The 27,803-nt window shown below is 40.8% G+C and overlaps 1 protein-coding gene across 2 annotated transcripts in view; it reads left to right on the top strand.

Annotated features, from left to right (window-relative positions):
- The window catches only part of LOC309889563 (transcription factor RFX3-like), a gene marked incomplete at both ends in the record, with an annotated part of 145,340 nt that overhangs the window by 44,947 nt on the left and 72,590 nt on the right, over positions 1–27,803 (top strand). For both annotated transcript variants that reach the window (XM_082782427.1, XM_082782426.1), the window contains 2 exons: positions 18,813–19,068; positions 25,978–26,052. In XM_082782427.1, the coding sequence (XP_082638553.1) occupies positions 18,813–19,068; positions 25,978–26,052 (331 nt within the window). The remainder of the gene's footprint in view (positions 1–18,812; positions 19,069–25,977; positions 26,053–27,803) is intronic.

Raw genomic sequence — 27,803 nt, 5'->3', positions numbered from 1 at the left:
GGACATCGAGGTGCTCGAGCGGGTGCAGAGATGGGCGACGAAGCTGGTGAGGGGCCTGGAGAACAAGTCCTACGAGGAGCGGCTGAGGGAGCTGGGCTTGTTCAGCCTGGAGAAAAGGAGGCTCAGGGGCGACCTTATCGCTCTCTATAGGTACCTCAAGGGAGGCTGTAGCGAGGTGGGGGTTGGCCTGTTCTCCCACGTGCCTGGTGACAGGACGAGGGGGAATGGGCTTAAGTTGAGCCAGGGGAGTTTTAGGTTAGATGTTAGGAAGAACTTCTTTACCGAAAGGGTTGTTAGGCATTGGAACAGGCTGCCCAGGGAAGTGGTGGAGTCACCATCCCTGGAAGTCTTCAAAAGACGTTTAGACGTAGAGCTTAGGGATATGGTTTAGTGGGGACTGTTAGTGTTAGGTCAGAGGTTGGACTCGATGATCTTGAGGTCTCTTCCAACCTAGAAATTCTGTGATTCTGTGATTCTGTGAAGACAGAACCAGGCTCTTTTGTCCAGTGAAATATCAAGAAGCAATAAGCACAAATCGAAACAAAGAAAGTTCTGTCTGAACATTAGGAAACACTTCTTTATTCTGAGGGTGACCGGAACAGGTTGCCCAGAGAAGTTGTGAAGTGTCCCTCCTTGAAGATCTTCAAAAGCTGCCTAGACATGGTCCTGGGCAAGCTGCCCTAGGCGGCCCTGCTTGAGCAGGGGGTTTGGACGAGATGATCTCCAGAGGTCCCTTCAAACATCAACCCTTCTGTGATTCTCTGAACCCTTCTGTGATCTCTGCACCCGCTCGAGCACCTCGATGTCCTTCTTGTAGCGAGGGGCCCAAAACTGAACACAGTACTCAAGGTGCGGCCTCACCAGAGCCGAGTACAGGGGGACGATCACCTCCCTAGCCCTGCTGGTCACACTGTTTCTGATAAAAGCCAGGATGCCGTTGGCCTTCTTGGCCACCTGAGCACACTGCTGGCTCATATTCAGCTGACTATCCACCATCACTCCCAGGTCCTTCTCTGCCTGGCAGCTCTCCAACCATTCCTCTCCCAGCCTGTAGCTCTGCTTGGGGTTATTGCGCCCCAGGTGCAGGACCCGGCACTTGGCCTTGTTGAACTTCATGCAGTTGACCTCAGCCCATCGGTGCAGCCTATCCAGATCCTCCTGCAGAGCTTTCCTACCCTCAAGCAGATCGACACACGCACCTAACTTGGTGTCATCTGCAAACTTACTGAGGGTGCACTCAATGCCCTCGTCTTCTTTATACCCTGAGATATTTTTTACATATGAGACTACCCCCGAGCCTCCTTTTCTCTGTGCTACACAGTCCCAACTCCCTCAGCCAACTAGACTTCACGCCACTGACCACCACCCTCTGGGCCTGGCAGTTCAGCCAGTTTTCAGTCCACCTCACTGTCTGCTCATCCAGCCCATACTTTTAACAGCTTCTCTATGAGGATCTACTGGAAGACAGAAGTCATTAGTTATAGAAAGCAATTATGTAATTTCTTTACTGTTTTTAGTGAAATGAGATACATATTTAATTTTGATGCTTGGATATAGTTAAGCCTTCTAGGAGGCTTAGTCTAGTTAATTTTTTAAGCTTTGCTTAAAATTTTAAAAGTTAGGTAGAGTTTATATGACTTTTACTTTGCTATTTCTTAGCTTTTCAGATGAAAGATGGAGATTAGCTAGTGCTATGCAGATGTTTGTTTTAAACAAATAGGTTCTAAACATAGTGGTCTAATATGCGTTGAACTTGATTCATATGAACTACTGAGCACTGTGACAGAATGAGGATTTTTAACCAGTTAGTGGCACAAAGCATATGTTATGATATTTCGATTCTAATCACTAAATTCAGTGACCTGCAGGGGTCTTCTACATTTTAATTTCTACTGCAAACATAAATAATCAAGAAGGTTTTAGTGTTGATACACAAGCAAGAGTCTGCAGTTATTACTTTTTTTCTGCAAACTTACATATAAGCAATAAACGTAGATGTTTTATTTACTGTGCATCTTTTCTGTAGTTATTTCAGTCTTCATCATGTGGTAACACTAGCCTTTATTTCCTTGCTTGATAATACCTTCTACAAAGTAATGCTTACAAATATTTTCCTGAGTTGCTTCTTACAACATTGCTAGCAGAGGCAGCCAACAGATGCAGCACTTTGCTCAGAAGGTTACACAGAAGGGGGCCAGAAACTTTGCAGAGAATTGCATCCATGTCCTAAGCAATGCTGTTAATGCATTGCAGGGCACCACCTCCAGCTGTTGGAGCAACTATCCCTACAATATCAGAGGCCTCAATCCAGACCGAACTCCCAAGGGAGAATGCAGCTCTCAGGGTACAAGGAGTGCCTGGGGTCTCTCACTGAGGCTGGGGCAGAGGGAGACAGTCTCCTTGCCTGCAGAAGGTGTGCAGCAGTACAGGATCTGTGCTGCCGAGGAGGTGCGGGAGGAGGTCAGCAGATTGTGTAGTGTCAGAGATGATAAGAAAGAGATTGAACAGTTCATCTCCAAGACCCTGCAGCCTGAACCCCTAGCTGTATTGAAGGAGGATTGGGTGGTCTGTGCTTAATGAGTTAGAATCATAGAATCATTAAGGGGACTAACTACTAACTATTAACTACTCTTTCTGAGAATAGATTTCTCCTAATTTCCAACCTAAAGGGTTAGAAATGGCGAAGGCTGGAAGCTTGTGACTTCTAACAACAGGAAGAAGGCTCCTGCTCCACCTGCATATCTCCAACTAAAGAACAGGTTTGGCATCCTCAGAGCAGATGAGGGTCTGGGAAGTCTGTACAGTGAAGCATCCAAGCTAACTAAGCCTGAGCCATGCAGCAGTACCAGAAGGAAGTGGCAAGTGGTAACAACGGGAAACTCTGTGCTGTAGGGGATGGGGGACCACATCTGCTGACCTGACTTGCTGTGTTGGGAGGCTTACTATTTGCTGGGGGCTTGGATCTGGGATGTTGTAGAGATATTGCAGAGGTTTGTCCGGCCCTCGTACTATTACCCCTTATGAATCATCACCGACAATACTGCCAGGGGAGACCTGGAGCATAGCCAGTGTGACTACATGCACCTGGAGGCAATGGAAGAAGTTCATGGGGGCTCAGGCAATATCCTCCTTGATCCTTCCAGTGAGAAGGAAGGATTTGAGGAGGAATGGGAGGATCCTGTGGGTCAACAGTTGGTTGCCCAGCTGGTGATGACAATAGGGATTTGTTTTTTATGACCGTGGGGATCTCTCTTTAAGAATCAAAGACTGCTAAAGAGATGGGATCCGCCTGACCAAGTGAGGCAAAAGCATCTTTACCAGCAGGCTGGCCAACCTGGTGAGGAGAGCTTTAAACTAGAAATGACAAGGGAGGTCCACAATCAAATGAGGAAGTGGTGGAATGGGTTGACAAGGAACGGGTTTAAGGTGTTATGGAAAAGAGAGAGCTTGTAATCAGAAAAACAGGGCTGAAGGGGAGACACTCTGCTGGATGCAATTCTTACAAACAAGGAAGAACTGTGGTTGGAGCAGCCTGGAAGGTTGTGGGCAGCCTGGGCTGCATTGACCGTGAGATGGTGGAGTTGAGAAACCTGAGAGGAGGGAGCAATGCAAATGGCAGGATCACATCTCTAAATTTCAGGAGAGCAGACTTTGGCCTGTGCAGGGACTTGTTTGGAAGAATCCCACAGGGTAGAGTCCTGGAGAGCAGAGGAGGGTCCAGGGATATTCAAGGATCACCTCCTCCGTGATCAAGAATGGTCCATCCCAGTGAGTAGGAAATCGAGCAAAGGTGGCAGGAAGCCTGTGTGGATGAACAAGGAGCTCCTGACTAAACTCAAACATAAAAAGGAAGCATATGGGATCCAGAAAAAGGGACAAGTGACCCAGGAGGAATACAGAGACACTGTCTGAGAGTACAGAGATGGGGTTAGGAAAGCCAAAGCCCACCTAGAGTTGAAACTGGCGAGGGATATGAAGGGCAACATTAAGAGCTTCTACGGGTGCATCAGCAGCAAAATAAAGACCAGGGAAAATGCGGGCCTGCTGCTGAATGGGGCAGGGATCCTGAAGACCAAGGACATGGGAAAGGATGAGGTACTGAATGCCTTCTTCACCTCAGTCTTTACTGGTAAGGACTGCTTTCAGGAACCCCAGGCTCCTGAGGCCAGAGGGAAAGTCTGGTCTGGGAAAGTTTTTTTTATATGTAATGCTAAAGTCTACTGAAGTCAGTGGAAAGACTGTCTGACATTAATGGACTCAGGCTCAGGACCATAGTGCATTTGCATCTGTCAGGTAGACTAGAGCCAGTGTGTAAAGGAACCCATTTTTATCTTAAAATTAATAAAAACTTAGACTTTGCAGTGACAAAAGCATCTTCCATAGGGAAATATATTCCAAAAACTTCTGGAGAGTTCCCTAAATGCAGTGAAATATCTAGTCTCCTTTCCTTTAAATACAGTGCTTACATCAACTCCAGTACACCTTCCTACTCAACAGAATTAAGGAAAGATGACACATGCTACTTTTATATCCTTCGAAATCATTCCCCAAAGTCTCACGTGATGCACAAAAACACCACCACATAAAACAAACCAAGCCAAAATTCTTATGAGGTGTTATCTGTGTTTAACTTACTAGGAATAGGTCTAAGGACATCAGGAATGAGAATCTCCACCAAAGCCTGGTACATCACATGGTCACAATTACAAATCCATTTCAGAATAGACTCATTTTTGCACAGAGTAATCAGTTTTCCTTTTGGAAGTCGACTTTCTATTTCAGTCAGATTGCTGGCGTGAATAAAAGTAACAAAAGAATAAATGAAAATGCATTTACATACAGATAAGAAAAGTACAATGGACTTTGCTTATTTAATAAAAACTTTGTAAAAGTCTCAGTTACATCCAATTGAACCTCTTTACCTTGTTCATATGAAACTGGGGAAAAATGGCCTCCAAAGTTCAGCTCCAGCCCAGAAATTATGCAGAGGTAGCATAAAAATGGTCCTTGGAATTTAAAAGAATGGGACAGTATACTGTGTAAGGATACTTTGTAGTCATCCAAACAAAGGAAAAAATGGAAGATGTATACAGTCATTTCAAGGCTTTGATTTGACACTTGCTGTTATATTATGATGATAGAGTAAAGAGAGACATTTACTGGCCTTGGTTAGTAAATCATGAGATCTGGAAACATGAATAAAACAACTAGTTTTGGAAGAGTCAGGAAGCTAAGTGAGGTTTGGCAGATTTCAGTGTTCTAATCCCCCCCAGCCGACACTTGCTGAAATGTTTCCTCTAACATCATCCATGTTTCCATCATCATGTTCTCCTAAAGTACCCTCTATTAAACAGGGCTGTTTATTAAATTATAAATAATAGTAAACAATATAATAATAAACTATTATTTATTTAAGAGTGACATATACTGACCTTGCTTCAATAATACCAGTGCCATCAGCTGGAGCAGAAGGAGAATAGCGCCAGAAAGTTTGCCACAATTTTTCTATCAGGCTAAACTGAAGATTCACAACAACATCCACTATTGCCTAAAACAATATAAAACAAGTGCAGATAATCTGCTACCATTTTTCTCCTCCAGCTCCTTCGAGTGGTATAGCTCTCCCCTCCCCTTAGTCAGTTTTCAGAAAAAGTAATAAAAATTTAGATTTATAAATAAACAACGTATTTTAATAACTTTTTAGCGATGAATTTTACTAGTGTGCATAGACAGATCAGTCCAAGTGAAAATAGAAAGAATTCTCCAGAAAAGAGCTTAAGGAAACATATCGGGTGACTTCATCTAAACAGAATTTTTAATGCTATTAAAAACACATAGGAAAATTGCTATTTCATTACTTTTTTTTACTTTTTTTTTTTTTTCTGGCACCTTCAACAATAATTTTAAGACATTATTTAATATGAAATGTTAACAACCTTAAATAACTTGTTTCTTTAAAACTTGAAGAAAATAGCGAGCTTGTTTTTAACATAAATGTTAGAAATAATAATTTAATAATTTAATCTGTTTTCAACCCCTATAAACAAAAGCAAAGCTCTGCATATATCTAAAGTGTAATTTATCTAAAAATCTCCAAAAATATACATTATTATATTCCAGTCTCAGTATTCTATTACATATTTTTTTCTTTCCTGGTAAAGAGAGAAATTTCAGAGAAATCGTTTTTCCAATTTCATTTCTGATGAAATAAGCAAACTATTTGGTTAGCACATCAGATGTCAATAGCCTGCCTGTAATATGTTTTGTGTCAGTCATCCAGTTGTACTGATTCTCACTAGAAGACATGAATTTTCAATGAAGAATGATTTATGTGAATGCCTTTTTTCCCTTACCTCACAGTGCTCTCGATAAAGACTTTGCAATGATTTTATGTCTTCAAGAGCAGTACCATCTGGTAGAGAAGATATTTCAACTTCTCCAAACTCTGGAAGTACTCGAGATGTATGTTTCCATGACAACATAACAGAAGAAAACCATTGTGAATGGTGCCAACTACAGCTCAATTAGAAAAGATTTAAGAATGATGTAAATATATAAAGTCTAGAAGGTCATAATGCCCAAAGAGGAATGTCTTTCATATTTAATATATTTTAATGTTGCAAAAAAAATTGTTAACAAACCAGCTAGCTATTTTTTTTAAGCAAAAGGAAATGTTAAATTATTCTTGGCAGGTAGCAGATTAAAATGATTTCACAAATATACTGTATCTGTATATAAAAAAAAAAACAAACAACTAATATATTAAAGAATATGACAGGATAAAGCAGAATATAAGAGGTTAATGTTATTAAATGTTTTTTTTTGTTGTTGTTTTTATCAATTGAATAGTTTTTGTATTAACATGAATGCAAGGGTTTCCTAGACTCAGCAGCATATATTTATTTGAAATTTACAAGACTTTCAACTATAGACAACATGTACGTTTACTATTGCTCACAAATGTTTCTAAGAGATACACTAGTATCGGGCCGTGTGAGGGAATATATTGTCAACCAGGGAGAATGTGGAAGGAAAAATTCAAAAACGTGAACTACAGCCTAAGGTTCTCAATGATTTCAATAACAGCAAGGCTAGGCCAAAGAATGTGGATCTTCAAAATATCAATGTATGAACTCAAAACTAAGTGTACAATTACTGCAATAAGATATTTAATAGGCTTTTTTACTTTAGCAAATTACTAAATTACCATTTGTTTCCACAAATGGGAAATCAATAAGATCAGTTACATCAACAAATGCAATATATATATATATATAATATAATCCCATTTTATGTGCAGGTGGCAGAACACTGGAACAGGTTACACAGAGAGGTTGCGGAGTCTCTCTCCTTGAGGATATTCAAAAGCCTCCTAGACATGGGAAGGCTGGACCCTCCCCCACCCCCCACCCCCCCACGGGCAGGGACACCTCCCACACTAGGCTAGGTTGCTCAAAGCCCCATCCAACCTGGCCTTGAACACTTCCAGGGATGTAGCATCCACAACTTCTCCGGGCAGCCTGTTCCAGTGCCTCACCACCCTCATAGTAAAGAATTTCATCCTTATAGCTAATCTAAATCTACCCAATTCTCTATTAGTTTAAAATCTGTTGTGGTTTAACCTGGCAGGCAGCTAAGCACCAAACAGCCATACACTTCCCTCCCCGCCCCCCCCCCCCTCCCCCCCGGGATAGGGGAGAGAATTGAAAATAAAAATCACAAAACGTGTGGGTTGAGATAAAGACAGTTACATAGGACAGAAAAGGAAGAGAAAATAATCCTGAGACTACTACTACTACATATAAATATATATACAACAAATGATGCAAAATGCAATTGCTCACCACCTGCCGACCAATGCCCAGTAACTCCCTGAGCAGAGATCTCCCCCCCACCCAACCTTTCCAGTTTTTATCGTTCAGTATGACACCATATGGTATGGAATATCCCTCTGGCCAGTTTGGGTCAGCTGTCCTGGCTCTGTCCCCTCCCAGCTTCTTGTGCACCCCCAGCCTTCTCGCTGGCAGGGCAGCATAAGAAGCTGAAAAGCCCTTGCCTCTGTGTAAGCACTGCTCTGCAACAACTAAAACATCAGCGTGTTATCAACATTATTTTTCTCCTAAATCCAAAACACAGCACATACCAGTGGCTATGAAGAAAATGAATTCTATCCCAGATGAAACCAGGACAAGATCCACCCCTTATTCCATACCCTCTACATCATGCTCAGGTCCCACTTTCCAATGCATCCCAATTAATCACCACTTTTCTGTCTTTTGGTATATGCACACACAGATATCATTCCCTTAGTATATGGGCCGTCACTCTAAAATGTCTATTGAGTTCGTTTAGTCCATGACTCTGGGTTCCATCTATCATAACAATCCTTCAGGGCAGGAGAGATGGGGTGTGGTGTTGAATTGTTGCATGCTGAGGCCAGCTCTGGCTCCAACACCACTGTGCTTGTCTGCTTCTATCACTGCTGCACTTCACTCAGTTCCATCAAAATACATTCTTCATTAATCTGGTTGACTCTTACTGTAATACTGATGTTGGGACATATAGCAACCATAGTAGTGATTACATGCAGTATTATACAGCAATTAACATAATACAATTCAAATCGTGGGCTATTCTCTCCCAACATCAAATCCCCTTGAGGTACGCTCCGGACCTCCCCATCCCTCTGTGTTACCCACCAAGTGCACCCAGGTCCCTGAGCAAAAGCAATCCCACAGATAGGTTTGCCTTTGCTCAAGGCGGGAATAACCCAGACTGTCTTCCACAGCATGTTCTTTATCCTCCATACCAGGGAGGCTTTAAACGCTTGGCTTGTTTGTTTGCTTGTTTGGCTTGTTTATTTGCAGCACATATTTCGCATTCATAGATAACCTGTGCAATGGTGCTCACGGTCAGGTCCACCCATCGATCACGAGCCCATCTATATGTTGCATCTCTGCCTTGATGGCCTGAGGTGTCATGGGCACACTGAGCCATAAATAATTCACCCTTATGTTGCCAGTCCAGATCCACCTCAGCCATTTCAATCTTAGCAGCCTGATCCACCTGCTGGTTGTTTTGATGTTCTCCAGTGGCCCAACTCTCAGGTACATGAGCATCTACATGACATACTTTTACACCCAGGTTTTCTACCTGGGCGGCAATAACTTGCCACAATGCAGCAGCACGGATGGGTTTACCTCTGCGCTGCCAGTTGCTCTGCTTCTATTGCTGTAACCACCCCCACAGGGCATTTCCTACCATCCATGAATCAGTATAGAGATAGAGAATTGGCCATTTTTCCCATTCAGCAACTTCTAAGGCCAGCAGGATGGCCTTCACTTCTGCAAACTGGCTCGATTCACCTTCTCCTTCAGCTGTTTCTGCAACTCGTCGTGTAGGACTCCATACAGCAGCCTTCCACTTCCAATGATTTCCCACAATATGGCAGGACCCATCAGTGAAGAGGGCATATTGTTTCTCATTCTCTGGTATCTTGTTATACAGCGGGGCCTCTTCAGCACGTGTCACCTCCTCCTCTGGTGATATTCCAAAATCTGCCTTCTGGCCAGTCTGTGATCACTTCCAAAATTCCTGGGCGACTGGAGTTTCCTATTTGAGCTTCTTGTGTGATCAGTGCAACCTACTTCCTCCACGTAGCATCAGTTGAACATCCAGCCCAGCACCGGCAGTCGAGGTGCCAAGAGGAGCTATGCTTCAGTACCAGACACTTCTGAAGCAGCTTGAACCCCTTCATATGCTGCCAATATCTCTTTTTCAGTTGGAGTATAGCAGGTCTCAGATCCTCTGTATCCCTGACTCCAAAACCCTAGCGGTTGACCTTGACTCTCCCCTGATGTTTTCTGCCAGAGGCTCCAGGTGGGGCCATTCTTCCCAGCTGTGGTGTAGAGCACATTTTTTGCCTCTTGTCCTGCATGGACTGCCTAAGGGCTACTGCATGAACTATCTCCCATTTAATTAGTTCAAAGGCATATCATTGCTTAGGGCCCCATTTGATATCATTCTTCTTCCAGGTCACTTGATAGAGTGGGCTTACAATCAGACTGTAATTTGGAATGTGCATTCTCCAAAAACCCACAATGCCTAAGAAAGCTTGTCTTTCTTTTTGCTAGGTAGTGGTGACATAGATGTTATTTCGTTGATCACATCCACTGGGATCTGACGATGACCATCTATCTTGCCATTTTATTCCTGAAAAATGGATCTCCTGTGCGGGTCCTTTGACCTTACTTTGTTTTATGGCAAAACTGGCTTTCAGAAGGATTTGGACTATTTCCTTCCCTTTCTCAAATAATTCCTCTGCTTTGTCACCCCAAATGATGATGTCACTGATGTACTGCAGGTGTTCAGGAGCTTCCCCCTGTTCCAGTGCAGACTGGATCAGTCCACTGCAAATGGTAGGGCTGTGTTTCCACCCCAAGGCAGTTGATTCCACGTGTACTGGATGCCCCTCCAAGTAAAAGCAAACTGTGGCCTGCACTTTGCTGCTAGAGGGATGGAGAAAAATGCATTAGCGATATCAGTTGTGCCGTACCACTTGGCTGCCTTTGATTCCAGTTGTATTGAAGTTCTAGCATGTCTGGCACTGCAATACTCAGCAGTGGTGTGACTTCATTCAGGCCACAATAATCCACTGTTAGCCTCCACTCTCCAATAGGCTTCTGCTCTGGCCATATGGGACTATGAAAGGGTGAGCGAGTTTTGGTGGTCACTCCTTGGCTCTCCAGTCAACGAATTAGCTTATGGATGGGAATCAGGGAGTCTCGGTTGGTGCGATGTTGCCGCTGGTACACCGTTGCGGTAATGTATTGGCACCTGTTTTTCTTTAACCCTGAGCAAGCCCACAACAGAAGGGTCCTCTGAGAGACAGGGCAAGTTAGACACATTTTATTTTCTTCCGTCTCCAAGGCAACTTTACCAAAAGCCCACCTGTACCTTTTGGATCCTCAAAGAACCCTCTAAAAGAACCTCCTAAATCCAAAACATGGCACATACCAGCCACCATGAAGAAAATTAACTCTATCCTAGCTGAAACCAGAGCAAGACCATTATGCCTTGTCCTATCACAAGTCTCTCTCCATCTTTCTTATAGGCCCACTTTAAATGTTGAAAGGCTGTGATAAGGTATCCCTGGAGTCTTCTCTTCTCTAGGCTAAACAACCCCAGGTCTCTCAGCGTGTCTTCACAGAACAGGTGTTTCATCCCTCTGATCATTTTTGTAACCCTCCTCCAGACCCACTCCAACAAGTCCATGTCTCTCTTGTGCTGGGGGCCTCAGAGCTGGATACAGTACTCCAGGTGGGGTCTCACAAGGGCAGAGTAGAGGGGGAGAATCCCCTCCCTCAGCCTGCTGGCCACTCTTCTTTTTATGCAGCCAAGGATTCTGCGCAACCTGCTCTATGTGTCCCTGCTTGAGCAGTGGAGTTGGACCAGATGATCTCCAGAGCTCCCTTCCAACCTAAACCATTCTCTGTGATTTTGTGAGATTCTGCGTGAATTGGGAAGCCAGTGAAAATTACTAAGCTTTTAGGGTAGGATTTTCAACCTGCATTTTTTTTTGTATAAAATGCTTCATGGAAATTGCATGGTAGATTTAAAATATATTGCAATGCTAATAGTCTTTTCACAGTTTTCATTTTATATCTGTATGATGCATATTAAATATTGCATGTCTTACAATATATGATATTAAGCTCCTTTCAGTAACTTTTTTGTTCTGTTATCAGTGAGTGTTTTAAACAGGGCAGCATAACTAAAAATAATTATTGTATTTGTATGACGATGTTCATGGCTGTATGGGGTTTATGTGGCAAGGTTTTGCCAGCAGGGGGCTGCAGGGTGGCCTCTGTGAGAAGAGACCAGGAGCTGCCCCCATGTTGGACACAGCCTGTTCCAGCTGCCTCCAAAAGGGACCCACTGCAAGCCATACAGCAAAGCTGGTGGCACCTTTGTGAAAGCATAGTTAAGAAAGGTTTAAAAACAAACAAACAAACAAAAGAAACAACACTGCACGGCAGCTGTGTAATAGAGGAGTGGAGTGAGAGAAACAACCCTGTAGACACCAATGTCAGTGAAGAAGAAGAGGGAGGAGGTGCTCCAGGTGCTGAAGCAGAGGCTCCCCTGCAGCCCATGGAGAAGATCATGGTGAAACAGGCTGTCTTCCTACAGCCCATGAAGGAACACATTGGAGCAGATATCCACCCTGCAGCCCGAGGAGGACCCCACACTGGAGTAGTTGGATATGGCCTGAAGGAGGCTGTAGCCTGTGGAGAGCCCACGCTGGAGCAGACCCCTGGCAGGAACTGCATCCTATGGATAAGAGCCCATGCAGGAGTAGGTTTTCTGGCAAGAACTGCAACCCATAGGGGACCCATGCTGGAGCAGTCTGTTCCTGAATAACTGCGTCCCATGGGAAGGAACCATGTAGAAGCCGTTTGTGAAGGACTGCACCCTGTGGGAGGGGCCTCTTGCTTGAGCAGGGGAAGAGTGTGAGGAGGAAGGAGCAGAAGAGATGAAATGCTATGGACTGAACACAACCTCCATTCCCCATCCCTCCCCCCCCCCCCCCAGCACCAGGGGATGGAAGGCAGAAGAATCAGGAGTGAAGTTGAGCCTGGGAAGAATGGGGGGTAGGGGGAAGGTCATTTTAGTTTTGGTTTTAGTTCTCACAATCATACTTTGTAATTAATTGGCAATAAATTAATCTTCCCCAAGTTGAGTCTGTTTTCCCCATGATGGCAATTGGTAAGCAATCTCCCTGTCCTCTATCTTGACCCTCACGCTTTTTCATTGCATTTTCTTCCACTGTCCTGCTGAGTAGGGGGAGTGAGAGAACAGCTTGATGGCACCTGGTGGCCAGACAAGGGTTAACCCGCCACAGTGGCGATAATGGATTTTACTTTATTTATACAACAATACAACACATCTTTTCATACCTAAAAACTGTCGATGATGTTGACTTTGGGCAATTATAGTTTGTTCAGCAGATGTGCCTGTTTGTTGACCACTTCCTGTGAAACCATCTGCAACTCCATCCACTTTTTGCACAGGCTTGTACCTACAAAAATATCAAATACAAAATTATCCTTTATGTTTACTTTTTCATAAGTGCAATATTACAATCTGTTCTGCCTTATTTCTCAGTCTCAAAATGCAGTTTTGCTAGTTTAGATACAAGTAAAAATTAACATCAGAATAATTGTAGTAAGGAAAGCCAGAACATTGGCAATGCAAAATTCATATAGCTGATAGCACAGCACAACTACCTATTTCTAGTGGAATTTAGTTTAAAAACTACGACCTAAAGCTCATTTATACTAAACAGAATCAAAATCTTTCCTTTTCCAAAGAACTTAAAGTCCCAGGAATCAAGTAGCTCAAAAATAAGTTTTCATCACCTTAAAAAGGGCCATACTACTCTTTGGAGACAAAGGAAATGAAATAATTTTTAAATGCAACAAACTTCTCATGAGCTCAGAAGGTCTGAGAAGACTACTCAGACTTAAACTCTTCATATGTTGACTCACAAAAGCTTTTATGAAGGATAAAAGGAACAAAAAGGCTAGTAGGAATGCTGGCTTGGATGGTCAGATTCTAAGAGCATCACACTGACAGGCTGAAGATCCAGCTTGCAATTCCGCACACATCTAAAAATTAATTCTGTCCCATTGCACTGTGCAGATTATAAAGCTTTGTACTAACTTTAGGAAGGTCAACACATTCCACTCTGGAAATTCTCCTCTCAAGAAGCAGTTGAGTCAGCTCTGAGCATGTTCTCATTTTGATCTTATTAAACAGATACTAGTAATGCTCCATGTAACTACTTAGATTTTAGCTTATGAGACTGCACCCTGTGGGAGGGACCTCTTGCTTGAGCAGGGGAAGAGTGTGAGTAGGAAGGAGAATAAGAGATGAAGTGTTATGGACTGACCGCAACCCCAATCTCCTCCCGCCCCCGCCCTGCATCCTGAGACTACTATTACTACTACTGAGAGTGACTGCAAATTGGTGGTGTTCTCTGTTCTTGGTGAAGTCAGGATCGGGGGTCAGTAAAGCTGCTACCTTGGACTTCCAGAGGGCAGACTTTGAATTGAGAAAATCACCCCTGTACCCTTAGTAAGTTTGCAGACGACACCAAGTTGGGGGGGGAAGGGGGGGCAAGTGTCAATCTGCGGGAAAGTAGAAAGGCCCTGCAGAGGGACCTGGACAGGTTGGATCAATGGGCAGAGGCCAATGGGATGATGTTCAACATGCCTTGGCTGGCAGACTCAGTTCATAAATATGTGGCTCTGAGACTGGTGCCAGTGGCAGAACTTTGGGTCACGGGAAGTTCTACGCGACACCAGGCCTGCTGATACCAGATGGGATACACCTCTCTCGGGGGAGGAAAGGATTTTTGTACAGGAGTTAGTAGGGCTGATTGATTGGGCTATAAACTAGAGTTGAAGGGAGAAAGCCGCACCTCGAGTACTGTGTTCATTTTCGGGCCCCTCGCTACAAGAAGGACATGGAGGTGCTCGAGCGAGTCCAGAGAAGGGCAACCAAGCTGGTGAGGGGTCTGGAGAACAAGTCTTATGTGGAGCAGCTGATGGATAGGGATAGTCTTATGAGGAGTGGCTGAGGGAGCTGGGCTTGTTCAGCCTGGAGAAGAAGAGGCTCAGGGGCGACCTTATTGCTCTCTACAAATACCTTAAAGGAGGCTGTAGCGAGGTGGGGGTTGGTCTGTTCTCCCACGTGCCTGGTGACAGGATGATGAGAAATGGGCTAAAGTTGCACCAGGGGAGTTTTAGGTTGGATGTTAGGAAGAACTTCTTTACCGAAAGGGTTGTTAGGCATTGGAACGGGCTGCCCAGGGAAGTGGTTGAGTCACCATCCCTGGAGGTCTTTAAAAGACGTTTAGATGTAGTGCTTAGTGATATGGTTTAGTTGAGGACTTGTTAGTGTTAGGTCAGAGGTTGTACTCGATGATCTTGAGGTCTCTTCCAACCTAGAAATTCTGTGATTCTGTGAACTCCTCGAAGTTGTCCTGGTAGCTCGGTTTGCTCAGCTGAAGCAAGTCATGGTCTCCTTGCTGTTTCAAAAATCCCTCAACAAGAAGGTTCAGGAGATTCTTAAAGCACCTTGATGATAACTTCTTGGTGCAGGTGCTAAGGGAGCCAACTAGGAAAGGTGCCCTTTTAGATCTGTTGCTGGAGAACAGAGAGGGTCTTGTGGGGGATGTGGCAATTGGAGGCTGTCTCGGTCATAGTGACCATGAAGCGGTTGAGTTTAAAGTTTTTGGTGGCAGGAGGAAAACTGCCACCAAAACTTCAGCCCTGGATATGGGGAGAGCAGACTTCAGGCTACTAAGGGAAATAGTTAGCAAGGTCCCCTGGGAAACTGCTTTTGAAGGTGTCGGCGTCCATCAGTGCTGGTCAGTCTTTAAGCACTGCCTCCTAAAAGCACAGGATCAGGCAATTCCAAAATATCAGAAGTCAAGCAGGTGGGGCAGAAGGCTGGCCTGGCTGACCAAGGATCTTCTTTAAGAGCTTAGGCATAAAAAGAAAATGTACGGCTGCTGGAAGCGGGGTCAGGTGACGTGGAAGGACTACAGGGATGTTGTTTGCTTTTGTAGGGAGAAAATTCCTTCATCCAAAGTCCAATTAGAGTTGAAGCTGGCCATGTCTTTTGGAGACAATAAAAAGGGCTTTTTAAAATATGTGGACAGAAAAAGGAGGACCAGAGAAAACATAGGTCTGCTACTTGATGGGGATGGTCACCTCACAAACAAGGACATAGGCAAAGCAGAGACGTTTAATGCCTTCTTTGCCTCTGTCTTCAACACTGATGATAGACTTTGGGACCTCAGGTGCTCTGAGTTGGAGGACCGTGACGGTGGGAATGATAAACTCCCAGCCAACCCTGAAGGTTTGCGGGATTTGCTGCTCCACCTGGATCCATACAAGTCCATGGATACAGGTGGGATTCATACCAGGGTTCTCAGAGAGCTGCCTGACGGTGCCGGGTCCTGCACCTGGGAAGGGGCAACCCTGATTATATGTACATGATAGCAAGTTGAATATAAACCAGTAGCGTGTTCTAGAAGCCCAGAGGGCCAACCATATCCTGGGGTGCATCAAGCACCACGGTCTTGCTAGTCAGTCGAGGGAAGTGACTGTAGATCTCATTGTGGTCTATAGCTTCCTCAGAAAGGGGAGAGGAGGGCCAGGCGCTGATCTATTATTTCTGGTCACCAGCTATAGGACCCAAGGGAATATAGTCAAGCTGGGACAGGGGAGGTTCAGGTTGGATATCAGGAAAAGGTTCTTCACTGAGACAGTGGTCACTCACTAGAACAGGCTCCCCAGGGATGTAGTCATGGCACCAAGCCTGTCGGAGTTGCTCTCAGTTGCCTATTGGACTATGCTTTCAGTCATATGGTCTAAATTTTTTGTGTATACCTGTGTGGAGCCAGGAATTAGACTTAATGATCCTCATGGGTCCCTTCCAACTTGTGATATTCAATGGCTAAGTACTGGGTCCTGCACTTTGGTCAGAACAACCCCATGCAGAGCTACAGGCTTGGGGCAGAGTGGCTCGAAAGCTGTGCAGAGGAAAAGGATCTGGGGCGTTGGTCAATGCTCACCTGAATATGAGCCGGCAGTGTGCCCAGGTGGCCAAGAAGGCCAACTGCATCCTGGCTTGTATCAGGAATAGGGTAGCCAGCAGGACTAGGGAGGTGATTGTCCCCCTGTACTCTGCTCTGGAGAGACCACACCTTTTGTACTGTGTTCTGTTTTGGGTCCCTCACTACAAGAAAGACATTGAGGCCCTGGAGAGTGTCCAGAGAAAGGCAACAAAGCTGGTGAAAGGTCTAGAGAACAAGTCTTATGAGGAGCGGCTGAGGGAGCTAGGGTTGTTTATACTGGAGAAGATGAGGCTCAGGGGAGACCTTATTGCTCTCTACAACTACCTGAAAGGAAGTTGTGGGGAGCTGAGGGTTGGCCACTTCTCGCAGATAACTACTGATAGGACTAGAGGGAATGGCCTCAGGTTGCACCAGGGGAGGTTCATATTGGAAGTGAGGAGAAATTTCTTCTCAGGAAGAGTAGTCAGGTACTGGAATGGTTTGCCCAGGGAGGTGGTGGAGTCACTGTCCCTGGGGGTGTTTGGACTTGGTGCTTAGGGACATGGTTTAGTGGGTGATATTGGTGGTAGGGGGATGGTTGGACCACATGATCTTGGAGGTCTTTTCCAACCTTAATGATTCTATGATTCTATGATCCTATGATCTTGCCTGCATACATGCTTTTGCAGTGATAAAAGATAGCTTGATTCGAGGTCTGAAAAGAAGGAGTATACAGGTTCTCAAGAATTTCTCCCCATACCCTTTTTTTTCAAGTTGTTTTCAGTAGACTTGACCGTACTCCCTTTAGATGAACTGTGAATTTCTCACAAATGCTCTTAAAGCTTTTGAAATACCAAGAATAAAAAACAAATTTTAAAATTAGCTTAAGTAGCTGTGAAAGTAAGGAATATAGTACACAGCTTGAAAAGCTTTTAGGACATTAAAATTCAATTTTAAAGTTTTTTGCTGTCTCTGAAGAACAAGGGAGAACCCACAATGGCCATAGTTAATACCATAGAAGTTCAGACTTGATTGTTGTTATGATTTCAAAATGGTCGTTCCAGTTAATTTTAGGCAGAATTATAGGATTTTATGATTAAACGAGAAAAGCATCAATTGTGTAAAAAATACTTTTTATCATTTGACTTTATTGTGACACAGATCATGGTATAAAGTTCCTTGATCATGAAACCTTGGCTGAACTGTTTGAATTATTTAAAAATCTAGAGTCTTAATTTTGGAAAAGCTAGCGAGTGTTATTTACTTGTGTATTTTGAGCTATATCAGTTTGAAAATCTAGGTTAGTACAGAGGACCCAATATTTGCTATGTTTAATAGCTAATGAAAAATTAAAAACCATTAATGGGTAATGATGCATGTCATTATGAATATGAAGTGAAGAATGACAAGGTTCATGAGTAAAGTGAAAAGTTTAAGGTTAAGTGGTTAATGAGGCCCAAATGCTTAATAGTTAGAAAAAATTGACTTAAATTACTCCTGTTTTGTTCTTTTGACTTTTTTCATCCCTTCACAAATTGTATTTCCCTTTTGGTTTTATTAGTTTTTCACCATAACACCGTACATATTGGTGTCCAGTTTAAAACTTCACCCTGCTGAATTAACAGCATGTCCTAAAATACCAATGAGCTCAAAATTTCAAGCTTCAGCCAGAGAGTTTAATTGAATTTTAAATCAATGCAAAACATTTACAGGACTCTTGTGTATAGGACAGTCTTGTCTAATTTTTGTATATCTTGTTTGCAGTTTTGTAACATACACAGTATACATAATAATTGACATCTTAAATAAAAATCCAGCTTTAACCATAGTATTGAAAAAGTTACAACAGTTTGCTTTATTGATAGCTATATAAAATATTAATACTTGGATGAGATCTTCCACTCATCTCTTCAATTCTTGTCATACTTTTCTCCACCCATGTTCAGATAGGACTGAAAAAATCTTCCGTGAAGTTTAATGAATAGTTTAACTCTGAGTCCAAGTTAATTACTTGGCATTTTGACATAATGAAATGTCATTTTCTGTGGAGGCAAGAGTTGTTTCCCAATACTATTAAGCTTGGTTATAGCAATTGTACACTCTTTTCTACAATAATAATGTTGCCCTCGCTTAAACAATAGAAATAACTACTATTTTTGTTCTTGTTTATTTTCTTTTCCTCAAGTCGAACAACTTATCCTTACACGGAAACCCAAATGTATAGTCAAAACACTGGGGGAAATTACTTTGATACTCAAGGAAGTTCTGCACAGGGAACGACAGTGGTCTCTTCTCATAGTATGGTGGGCGCTGGCGGGATTCAGATGGGCATTGAAGGAGGACAGCTCATTAGCAGCTCAGGAGGGACCTATCTCATTGGAAGTTCAATGGAAAATTCTGGTCATTCAGTGACTCATACAACGCGGACATCCCCAGCTACAGTAAGTATTCCAGAACTATGTGAAAACTCTGGGGCTAGTTTCTTAGTCACTATGATGTTCTTGTTTGCTGACATGTTTCTGTAGACAGAAGTATATTATGTTGGCAGAATCTTTAATACATGGCTTTGTCTTGCAAATATTTACATTTAGTTTACCTTTGTGCTTGTGATCAATGTCAAGTGAGTGCATTGGAGATGTTTGTGTGCATAAGACTGTGGATGAGACTGAAAATTTGTAGGATTAGGGCCTGAAATAGCTTCTCTGGACACTTTTTTCTGAAAAAGAAAAAATATATTATTAAAACAATTTATACCTAACATAAACTTTAAATAAAATAGCTCTTCATAGAGATGTTTGACTTCATTTGTTATGTTTTTGACTCCATATTATTGTTGGGTTTGTATCTTACTTCAAGCTATTTGATACTTTTTCAGAATACTAGGAATATATTATCTTAGTTCACTGTCATTACTTATTTAAGGTAGTTCTCAATTCTATTTCAAGATCAGAAGCTCATTGTGGAAATGTCTTAAGGGATGTAACAGAAGGCATCTTTCCAATTATGATAGTTAATACTATAAAAACCTAGCCATGAAAACAAACACATTTCTTTCCCTTAAGGAATTCCAGGGATGTAAATGGTTTTATGCTTATTTTAGCTTTGCTGGATAGCTTTAAGGAACACTTACCAAACCTTTGATGACATTCTGACCTGATTGTAGAGATTTTTAAATAATGTGCAAGAGAACTTCTGAAACTTGCAATAATGAGATGAAAAATGTAACAAGTTGAAAAATGAAGGGACTGACAGTGAGGTATAGTACAATTAAGTAACATTTATTTTAAAATAATTTTTAGTAGGGTTGTTTTCACCAAAATTCTACTAAAATTAAATAATTTTACTTTTGGAAACTGGTGTAATCAGTAATCATTACAATTGTAATCATTTTTGTAATCATTTTGTAATTGCAGTTAGGCTTGATCTTTGTAGGTTCCTTCCAGCTCAACTATTCTATTATTGCAGTTTTTATAATCTTTACAAAAATGTGATGACATGCAGTCAGCAAACACGAGAAAATTTCACTCAATCCAGGAAAAGCAGTAGACTGATGTTTGATATCCTAGAAACATTTGAATGTTATCAAAATTCCACAGCAATTTTTGCAAATGAAATAAAATGAAATTTTGGCCAAAATAAAAAGCCATAAGTGAATTTTCCTACATTAAATATTTTGATGTTTACAAGGAATTGTATACTAATACATACTCTGAAATTCAACAGTAGTTGATAACTTTTACCTCAGACATGAGCTAAGTTTGTGCTGTGCTCATTCTAAATGTAATATGTTACACAAACAAAATTCAAATTACATATCTTTGGCTATTATACTCTTGCTTCATGTGTTTAAGAAAAGCTGATAATTAGGATGCTCTAAGTTATTTTTATTTTGATATGTAATTTTTTAAAGAATGCAGATAAAAATTAAATTTGAATTCCAAAATTGTGTTTTTACCATTAAAATAGTTTTCCTCCCATTTTTAAGGTATTATATATAGTGTTGTGTTTGAACCCAGCCGGAAGCTAAGCACCACACAGCCGTTTGCTCACCCTCCCCCCCCAGGATGGGGGAGAGAAACAGGAAAATGAAGCCTGTGGGTTGAGATAGAGACAGTTTATTAAGACAGAAAATAAAATAAAATAAAATAAAATAAAATAAAATAAAATAAAATAAAATAAAATAAAATAAAATAAAATAAAATAATGATAATAGTACTAATACTACTAATGTGTACAAAACAAGTGATGCACAATGCAATTGCTCACCACTCGCTGACCGGTGCTCAGCCTATCCCTGAACAGCCGCCCCCCTCCCCCCGGCTAGCCACCCCTATATATTGTTCAGCATGACGTCAGATGGGATGGAATACCCCTTTGGCCACTTTGGGTCAGCTGTCCTGGGTCTGTCACCTCCCAGGTCCTGTTGCACCTCTAGCCTGCCTGCTGGCAGGACAGAGCGAGAAGCTGAAAAGTCCTTGGCTTAGTATAAGCACTACTCTGCAACAATTAAAACATCAGTGTGTTATTAACATTCTTCTCATCATAAATCCCAAACACAGCACCCTACCAGCTACTAGGAGGAAAATTAACTCTGTCCTAACTGAAATCAGGACAAGTGTATAGTAACATAAAGGAGGAATTAAAATACATTGTTGCATCTCTTGTTGATAAAATATTAACTGGGAAACTACAAAATGACATTCATTATTATGATTATAGTCTCTTGATATATAGGGTTGAACTGGTGCAATTGAGAGTCAGTTGAAGTATAAAAGGTTCAACTTAAACTATAATGTCAAACACACAGTTTTAAATTTAATAGAATGTATAAATAAACCAGGCAAACTAGAGCAACACAGTACTTCAATTTTACTTTGTATTGTATTTGAGACACGTAGAGATCATTTCACTTGTAATCTTCATCCTACCTGCACCATCATAATATTTTTCCATACTTGTACAGAGAATTTAAGAGATCAAAATAATGTGTAACCAGGCATGCTTGCTAATGCAATAGTCAGCAAACATATTCAAATCTTTTGAATTAATTTTGGATAATTTTCACATGGAGACACATAAACTAAGCATGGGCTTATTATAACCTGACACTTTTGCCATATCAAGATTTATTTCTGTTTCACTGCTTACAACAGAGGATTTAATTATTTTTTTTATTCACCCTCACTAAGCAAATGATTAAATTTTTGTAACTAGTAAATTAGTCATGATATTGATATAGCTACAAAAAACAGATTATGCTTGTCAGCCAGGGAGGAGCTTCTATTCACTAGTCCTGTTTTTTCTGACAAGCATTAGGATCTGCAGTCACTAGTTATTGATCTGCATGTCATTAGTTATCACTAACCATATGTCCTCGTTTCAGCTGGGATAGAGTTAATTTTCTTCCTAGTGGCTGGTGTGGTGCTGCGTTTTGGATTCGGAATGAAAATAACATTGATAATTGATAACACACTTATGTTTTAGTTTGTTGCAGGAAGGACGGCCAAAAACATGACAGACACCAATATGGTCAGATCATGCTCTCTGCTCTCTCTTTATTACCCAAATAGCCTGACTTTTATATCAAACTTAACAGAGGCGGATAGTGTCTCACACAAGATTATTGGTCAAAAGCACTCAGACAAACAATTGCAAGAAAACAACCCCACCTGCAAGAAAACAACCCCCCTGTGATTAGCAGTCACGTAGATCTTGTCCTTGAAGCCAGCTGCTGGCAACAATATTTTTTAAATTCCTCAGTCGGGTGATGTGGGAACACTGTCATGGGAACTTCTCATAGTTGTCCTGGCAGCTTGGTTTGCTCAGCTGAAGCAAGTCATGGCCTCCTCGCTGTTTCAAAAATCCCTCAACATTACTGAGCAGTGCTTGCACTGAGTCAAGGACATTTCTACTTCTCATATTACCCTTTTTTTGTTGTTGTTTTTGTTTGTTTGTATTTTTTTTTTTAACCTCCTCTCCTTTCTTTCTTATTAAACTGTCTTTATCTCAACCCATGAGCTTTCTAACTTTTGAGAAAGAGCACAGGAGCAGCTGGAAGTTTTAAAAAGGAGCAAGAAATTATTTACTGTCTTGAAAGTCTGCCTTCAAGTTAAGCCTATTCGATTTACATGCTAGAGAATTTAAGAAATTATTTGTTTATGGTTAAGTGCCGGCATGGGAAAAAAGTTTCTGATAGTAAAGAGATATTTAACAAGTAGGTAAAGCTCAAAGTACAATCTATCAACTTTAGATGAGGAATAGTGTACACGATGTTTAATAAGGAAAAAAAATAATACTGTAACAGCTTGCACGAGAATATGGTGAATACTTATCACTTTATATACAGATCAGATGTCTTTTTGAAAGACCTGCCCTAGTTCAGCAAGGCTTCATGAGATTGAAGAAATAATTAATGAGGAGTTTTAGCAGTAGTGAACACTTCTTGACCTACATTATGCAAAAAAAATCAGACAAGCTGATCATAATGCTTTTTAAATCAGTAAGATCTCTGGTTTTAAAATTTATGGTACTATGGTCACAGATATATTGTCTTCAGTGACAATATCGGTGATGTATTCCCTAGTGACTTATTCCCTCAACTACTTCTGTTGTTATGCTGTTACCTGTGGTGGTTTTACCCTGCTGGCAACTGAGATTCACCATAACCACTCTCTCATTTGCTCACCAATTATCATCACGGGCAAAACAGACTCAGCAAAGGGATAGTAATATAAATTATTGTCTATCAGTAGCAGACTAGAACAGTGAGAAACTATGAGCAAACTAAAAACACCTTCTCCCCCATCCACACTCTTCTAACCTCCTCCTCTGAGTGACACAGGGAATGGGAGTTGAGGTCAGTCCATAATGCTTTGTTTCTGCTGCTCCTTCACGGTCACTGTCTTCCCCTGCTCCAATGCAGGGTCCCTCCCACAGGATACAGTCCTTTCTGACTGATCCTACATGGGCTTCCCACAGATAGTAGCTCTTCAAGAACTGATCCAATATGGATCACAGGGTCCATCCTTCAGGAGCAAACTGCTCCAACACGGGTCCCCCATGGGTGGCAGCTCCTGCCAGCTCACCTGCTCCTGTGTGGGCTCCTCTCCACATGCTGCAGATCTGGCCCAGAGTCTCCTCTGGCAGAGGCTCCTCATAGACTGCAGCCTCCTTCAGGCCAGATCCACCTGCTCCACCGTAGGCTCCTCTCCATGGGCTGCAGCATGGAAATCTACTCTTCCTTGGCATGCCATGGGCTGCAGGGGAACAACCTGCTCCACCATGGTCCTTTCCACAGGCCATAGGGGAACTTCTGCTCTGGTGCCTGGAGCACCTCCTTCCCTTCCTTCTTCACTGACCTTGGTGTCTGCAAGGCCATTTCTCACTCCTCTCCCAGCTACTGTTGCATGGCAATTTTTGTCCCTTTCTTAAATATGCTCTCACAGAGGCACAACCAGAGGTGTTTATTGGTCCAGCTCTGGCTAGCGGCAGGTCCTTTTTGGAGCTGGCTGAAACTGGCTCTTATTTAACATGAGGCAGCTTCTGGGCTCTTCTCACAGAGGCCACCCCTGCAGCCCCCCTGCTACCAAACCCCTGCCATGTTAACCCAATACAGGGAAGTGTTTCTTTTTAAGTAGATAGATATAGTACTTCTTAATTTACATTTTTCAAGAATTGGTTCTTTGAACAGGCCACAAAAACTTCTCTCAGTGAAGTGAGAGGGTAGTGTAGTACCTGGAACAAGCAGCAGGAGGCAGGACAGTAGTCCTATAGTACTACTGTAAAGAAGATATTTTCAAAGCGGAGTAAGATTCAGAATTATGATTCAAAATATGTATCATGTTAAGATGGGTGACTCTGTGGTTGCAGTATATAGTAAGTTGATCTTAGCATAATGAAATCTTAGCCTTTAAATTTTTGCAATATGGTATCCTTTTTAAATTAGACCTTTTCTGTATGAATGAATAGTTTGACCTAATAGTATTTTCCACAGAAGCAAGAAAAAAAATCAGGACTTTATTTCTGTAATAATGAAGTATATTTTCTTACGTAATAATCAGATACTTGTATCCCTTTGTAAAAAGGATTATTTTTCTAATATTAGACAGTTATAAGAGACTTTCTTTTTCATTGATGGTTATTACAGTAAAAGTACTATTTCATTATCTTATAAAAAGGAGGAAATAAATCATATATATGCACTAAAAATCTAAAATATTTTCCGGTTTATGCTGTATATAGAGTGATTTAAATTTAGTAGTGTAATTTGCCATCATAAACTCTTTGAATAGTACTGTAAGAATTAAAGTAGGGTAGAGAGGGCTTTTTTAAAAGCTGTCTACTGGTAGAATAAGAGGTTTTACATTTACAGATAGCTTTTCCATTGCTTTTAGTTTTCTGTTTTTTTTTTTTTTTTTCCCATTTAATATAGCTAATAACATCATTTTACTGTACATCCCATTGTCTCTATCACTTTCAGTGTCTTTGTTATTCTAGCTCTGCAGCTAAACTACAGTTAGATTGTAGTTTTATTTTTAATGCTGTCATTGTAGAATTAATCAAAAGATGTATTAATTAGGGAAAAGAATGGGAATGGGCATAGATATGTTGTCCCTACACATTTGTATTAGGAGTAACACTACTGTATAATTAGTGGTATATAATATTTTTTCTTTTAAAATAATTATTCTGAACATGTCTGATTATTTTTTTCTTCTTTTTTTTTTTTTTTTTTTTTAAGGGTGGATCTTGCAGTCTGTGTAAACCTTCAGTTTTCATGTACTTTAAGAGGTGTGGATATTCAAATAATGCTCTAACAGGCTGTAGGGGTGATATCCTGTCCAATGGCTGGAAAAACATCCTAATGGCAGAAAAAATACTGAACAGCTGGGATCTAACCTATGATTGCAGAGAACAGAAATTTTATTTCTAATTCACATTCCTGGGTTCAAACTGTGCACAAATCTTTCTCACATACATGAAGAAAGAAATGTTGAGACCTTCTTTAGGTTTTTGTTTGGGATTTATTTTATTTTATTTTATTTTTGTTTCTGTTTGCAATGTAGCTTACTGGTAAATCCACTTCTCATTTCCTGAGCAGGGAGGAAGGTAAATTGGACTTTGAAAATGGAATCCTGCAATACGTATGCAAGAAAACTTCTTTCCTGACTTCACTGGGGAGGTCTGCCTTCATGGGAACTTCAGGATGAGGCCTTTAAGTAGAATGTATCCCTTAGCCAGGACTGTACTAGATAGTTCTATTGAATTTAAGGCATTCTATCAGATTTTTTCTGATCAGCCTTTGTTACTATCTTGTTTTGAGTCCTTTTTTTAATGACATTTATTATCAGATTGAAATGGCGATTGAGACACTGCAGAAGTCTGATGGTCTTTCTACTCACAGAAGTTCTCTTCTTAACAGCCATGTAAGTTTTCTCTTCTTTCATGTAAGCTACTCTCTTGTTTGTTCTGTATGCTTAGCCCACATCAAGATTGTCCTAATCTATTGTTACTTTTTGCTTTTAATCTTTCCATTTTAGATGCTTGTAATCTACATCTTCTGTTGCTATATTTTGTCAGGTTAAGTGTCATGACACATTAACCTGAGTGCATCTGTTTTTCAGGTTCTGTATTTTGTTAACACAGCTTAACATATTTCCTGTTATGCAGGTCCTAATGTAAATGTAGAAATAATATTCAATTAATTTTAAAGTGGTTTGTGTTTGACATTATATTAAAATAGTTTTCTATAATTTGTGTGCCCTATATAATAACTTAGGAGCAGGTAAAGGGGGGAAGAAGCAGAACACACTTTGAATAAATAATATTCTTTAGGTTTCTTTTTTAATCCTTCCATCATTCTGAATAAGTTTTGATGGGCTAAAAAAAGAAAACAATCTGTTAGTCTGAAATATGTTTTATTCTTCTTCCTCTTGCTTTGTTTTGGCTTTGAAAATACTGTAGGAATTTTCCATGAGAAAGATAAAAATGTTTGCATAAAAAGATGGCTACAAATATAGTGGTAAAGTCTTTAAATATAACCTTTTAGGTAAAGGAGAGGCTCAAAGTTTAATCTTCAATTTGTTTTTAAACAGTGCTAGTTTTTTATGAAATTTCATGCAAACATAATGTTTTTTCTTTAGTTGGTATAAATAAGTTTGTATTTTTAATGGTGCTAAGTTTCTATAGCTACTTCCTTTTTTCTTCTCAGCCTTACTAACATATACAAGAATCTGAAAAATATATGTTTACCTTTACTACAGAAATGCAAATATTGAGACATGAATATATGAGCGTATTAGGTAGAGACTATCATTCAAAAATGAAAATATACACTTGTTTTGATTTGTTGACACCCCTCCCCCCCATCCTTTTCTAAGAATGCGATAATCTGGAGGTGAAAAACAAAATTGTTCTGCCAAACTTTCCCATCATAGTAGAAAAAGGCAGCAGGAGTCAATGACATTTCTTGGAAGAGAAATTAATTTTCTTAGAAAATTCTAAAATTGGGTGAGGGAAATTAAATTCTGTACAATGTGAAGGACTTTTTAGATAATCTTAGATGTTTAAAAAATAATTGTTTCAATGTTAAGACAACCTAGAAATATGCTAAGATTAATTTAATATCATAAATGGGTGATAGATGTCTGGCATTTTGCAAAAAAATTGTCTTAGATATATAAAGAATTGATAAGTTTTTCTTGTATATGACAAGGAAGTCCAGAATCTTGACACTGAAAATGATAAAAATTAAAAGACAAGTTTGTCTACGTAAGAAAGCTGTATCCTCCTATTTACTCTGTCATGCACTGGTTAAAATATCTTCCTAATAATGAGATTTGCATGTGTTTCTAATGGTAGGTTTATCCTGATGCTTCTTCCTTAACTGTTTTGAGGTATTTTCAAAACTACTGAAAGACAAAGAGGGATCTATTGTTGATTCTGTGAAAAAAAAGACCTCTGTATGGTTTTAGTCTTTTCTTCAACTTGCTCTTCATTTTGTTTTACATGGCTATAATTTGATATTTATTTTAAAAGTGTTTTTTATGTATTAGAGTAGATTTTTTTCATAATTAATTAGTATTGCCTTTCACGCTACACATGGTATGTTAACCTGTGACAAAATCTTTAGTGCTAGAAAATATTGGTTCAAAGCTTTAGCTTTTTGTACTGTACC

This window comes from Aythya marila (assembly GCF_965140915.1).
Source record: "Aythya marila genome assembly, chromosome: W".
NCBI lineage: Eukaryota > Metazoa > Chordata > Aves > Anseriformes > Anatidae > Aythya > Aythya marila.
The sequence above is the reverse complement of the archived record's forward strand: the minus strand, read 5'-3'. Positions and strand labels throughout refer to the sequence as shown.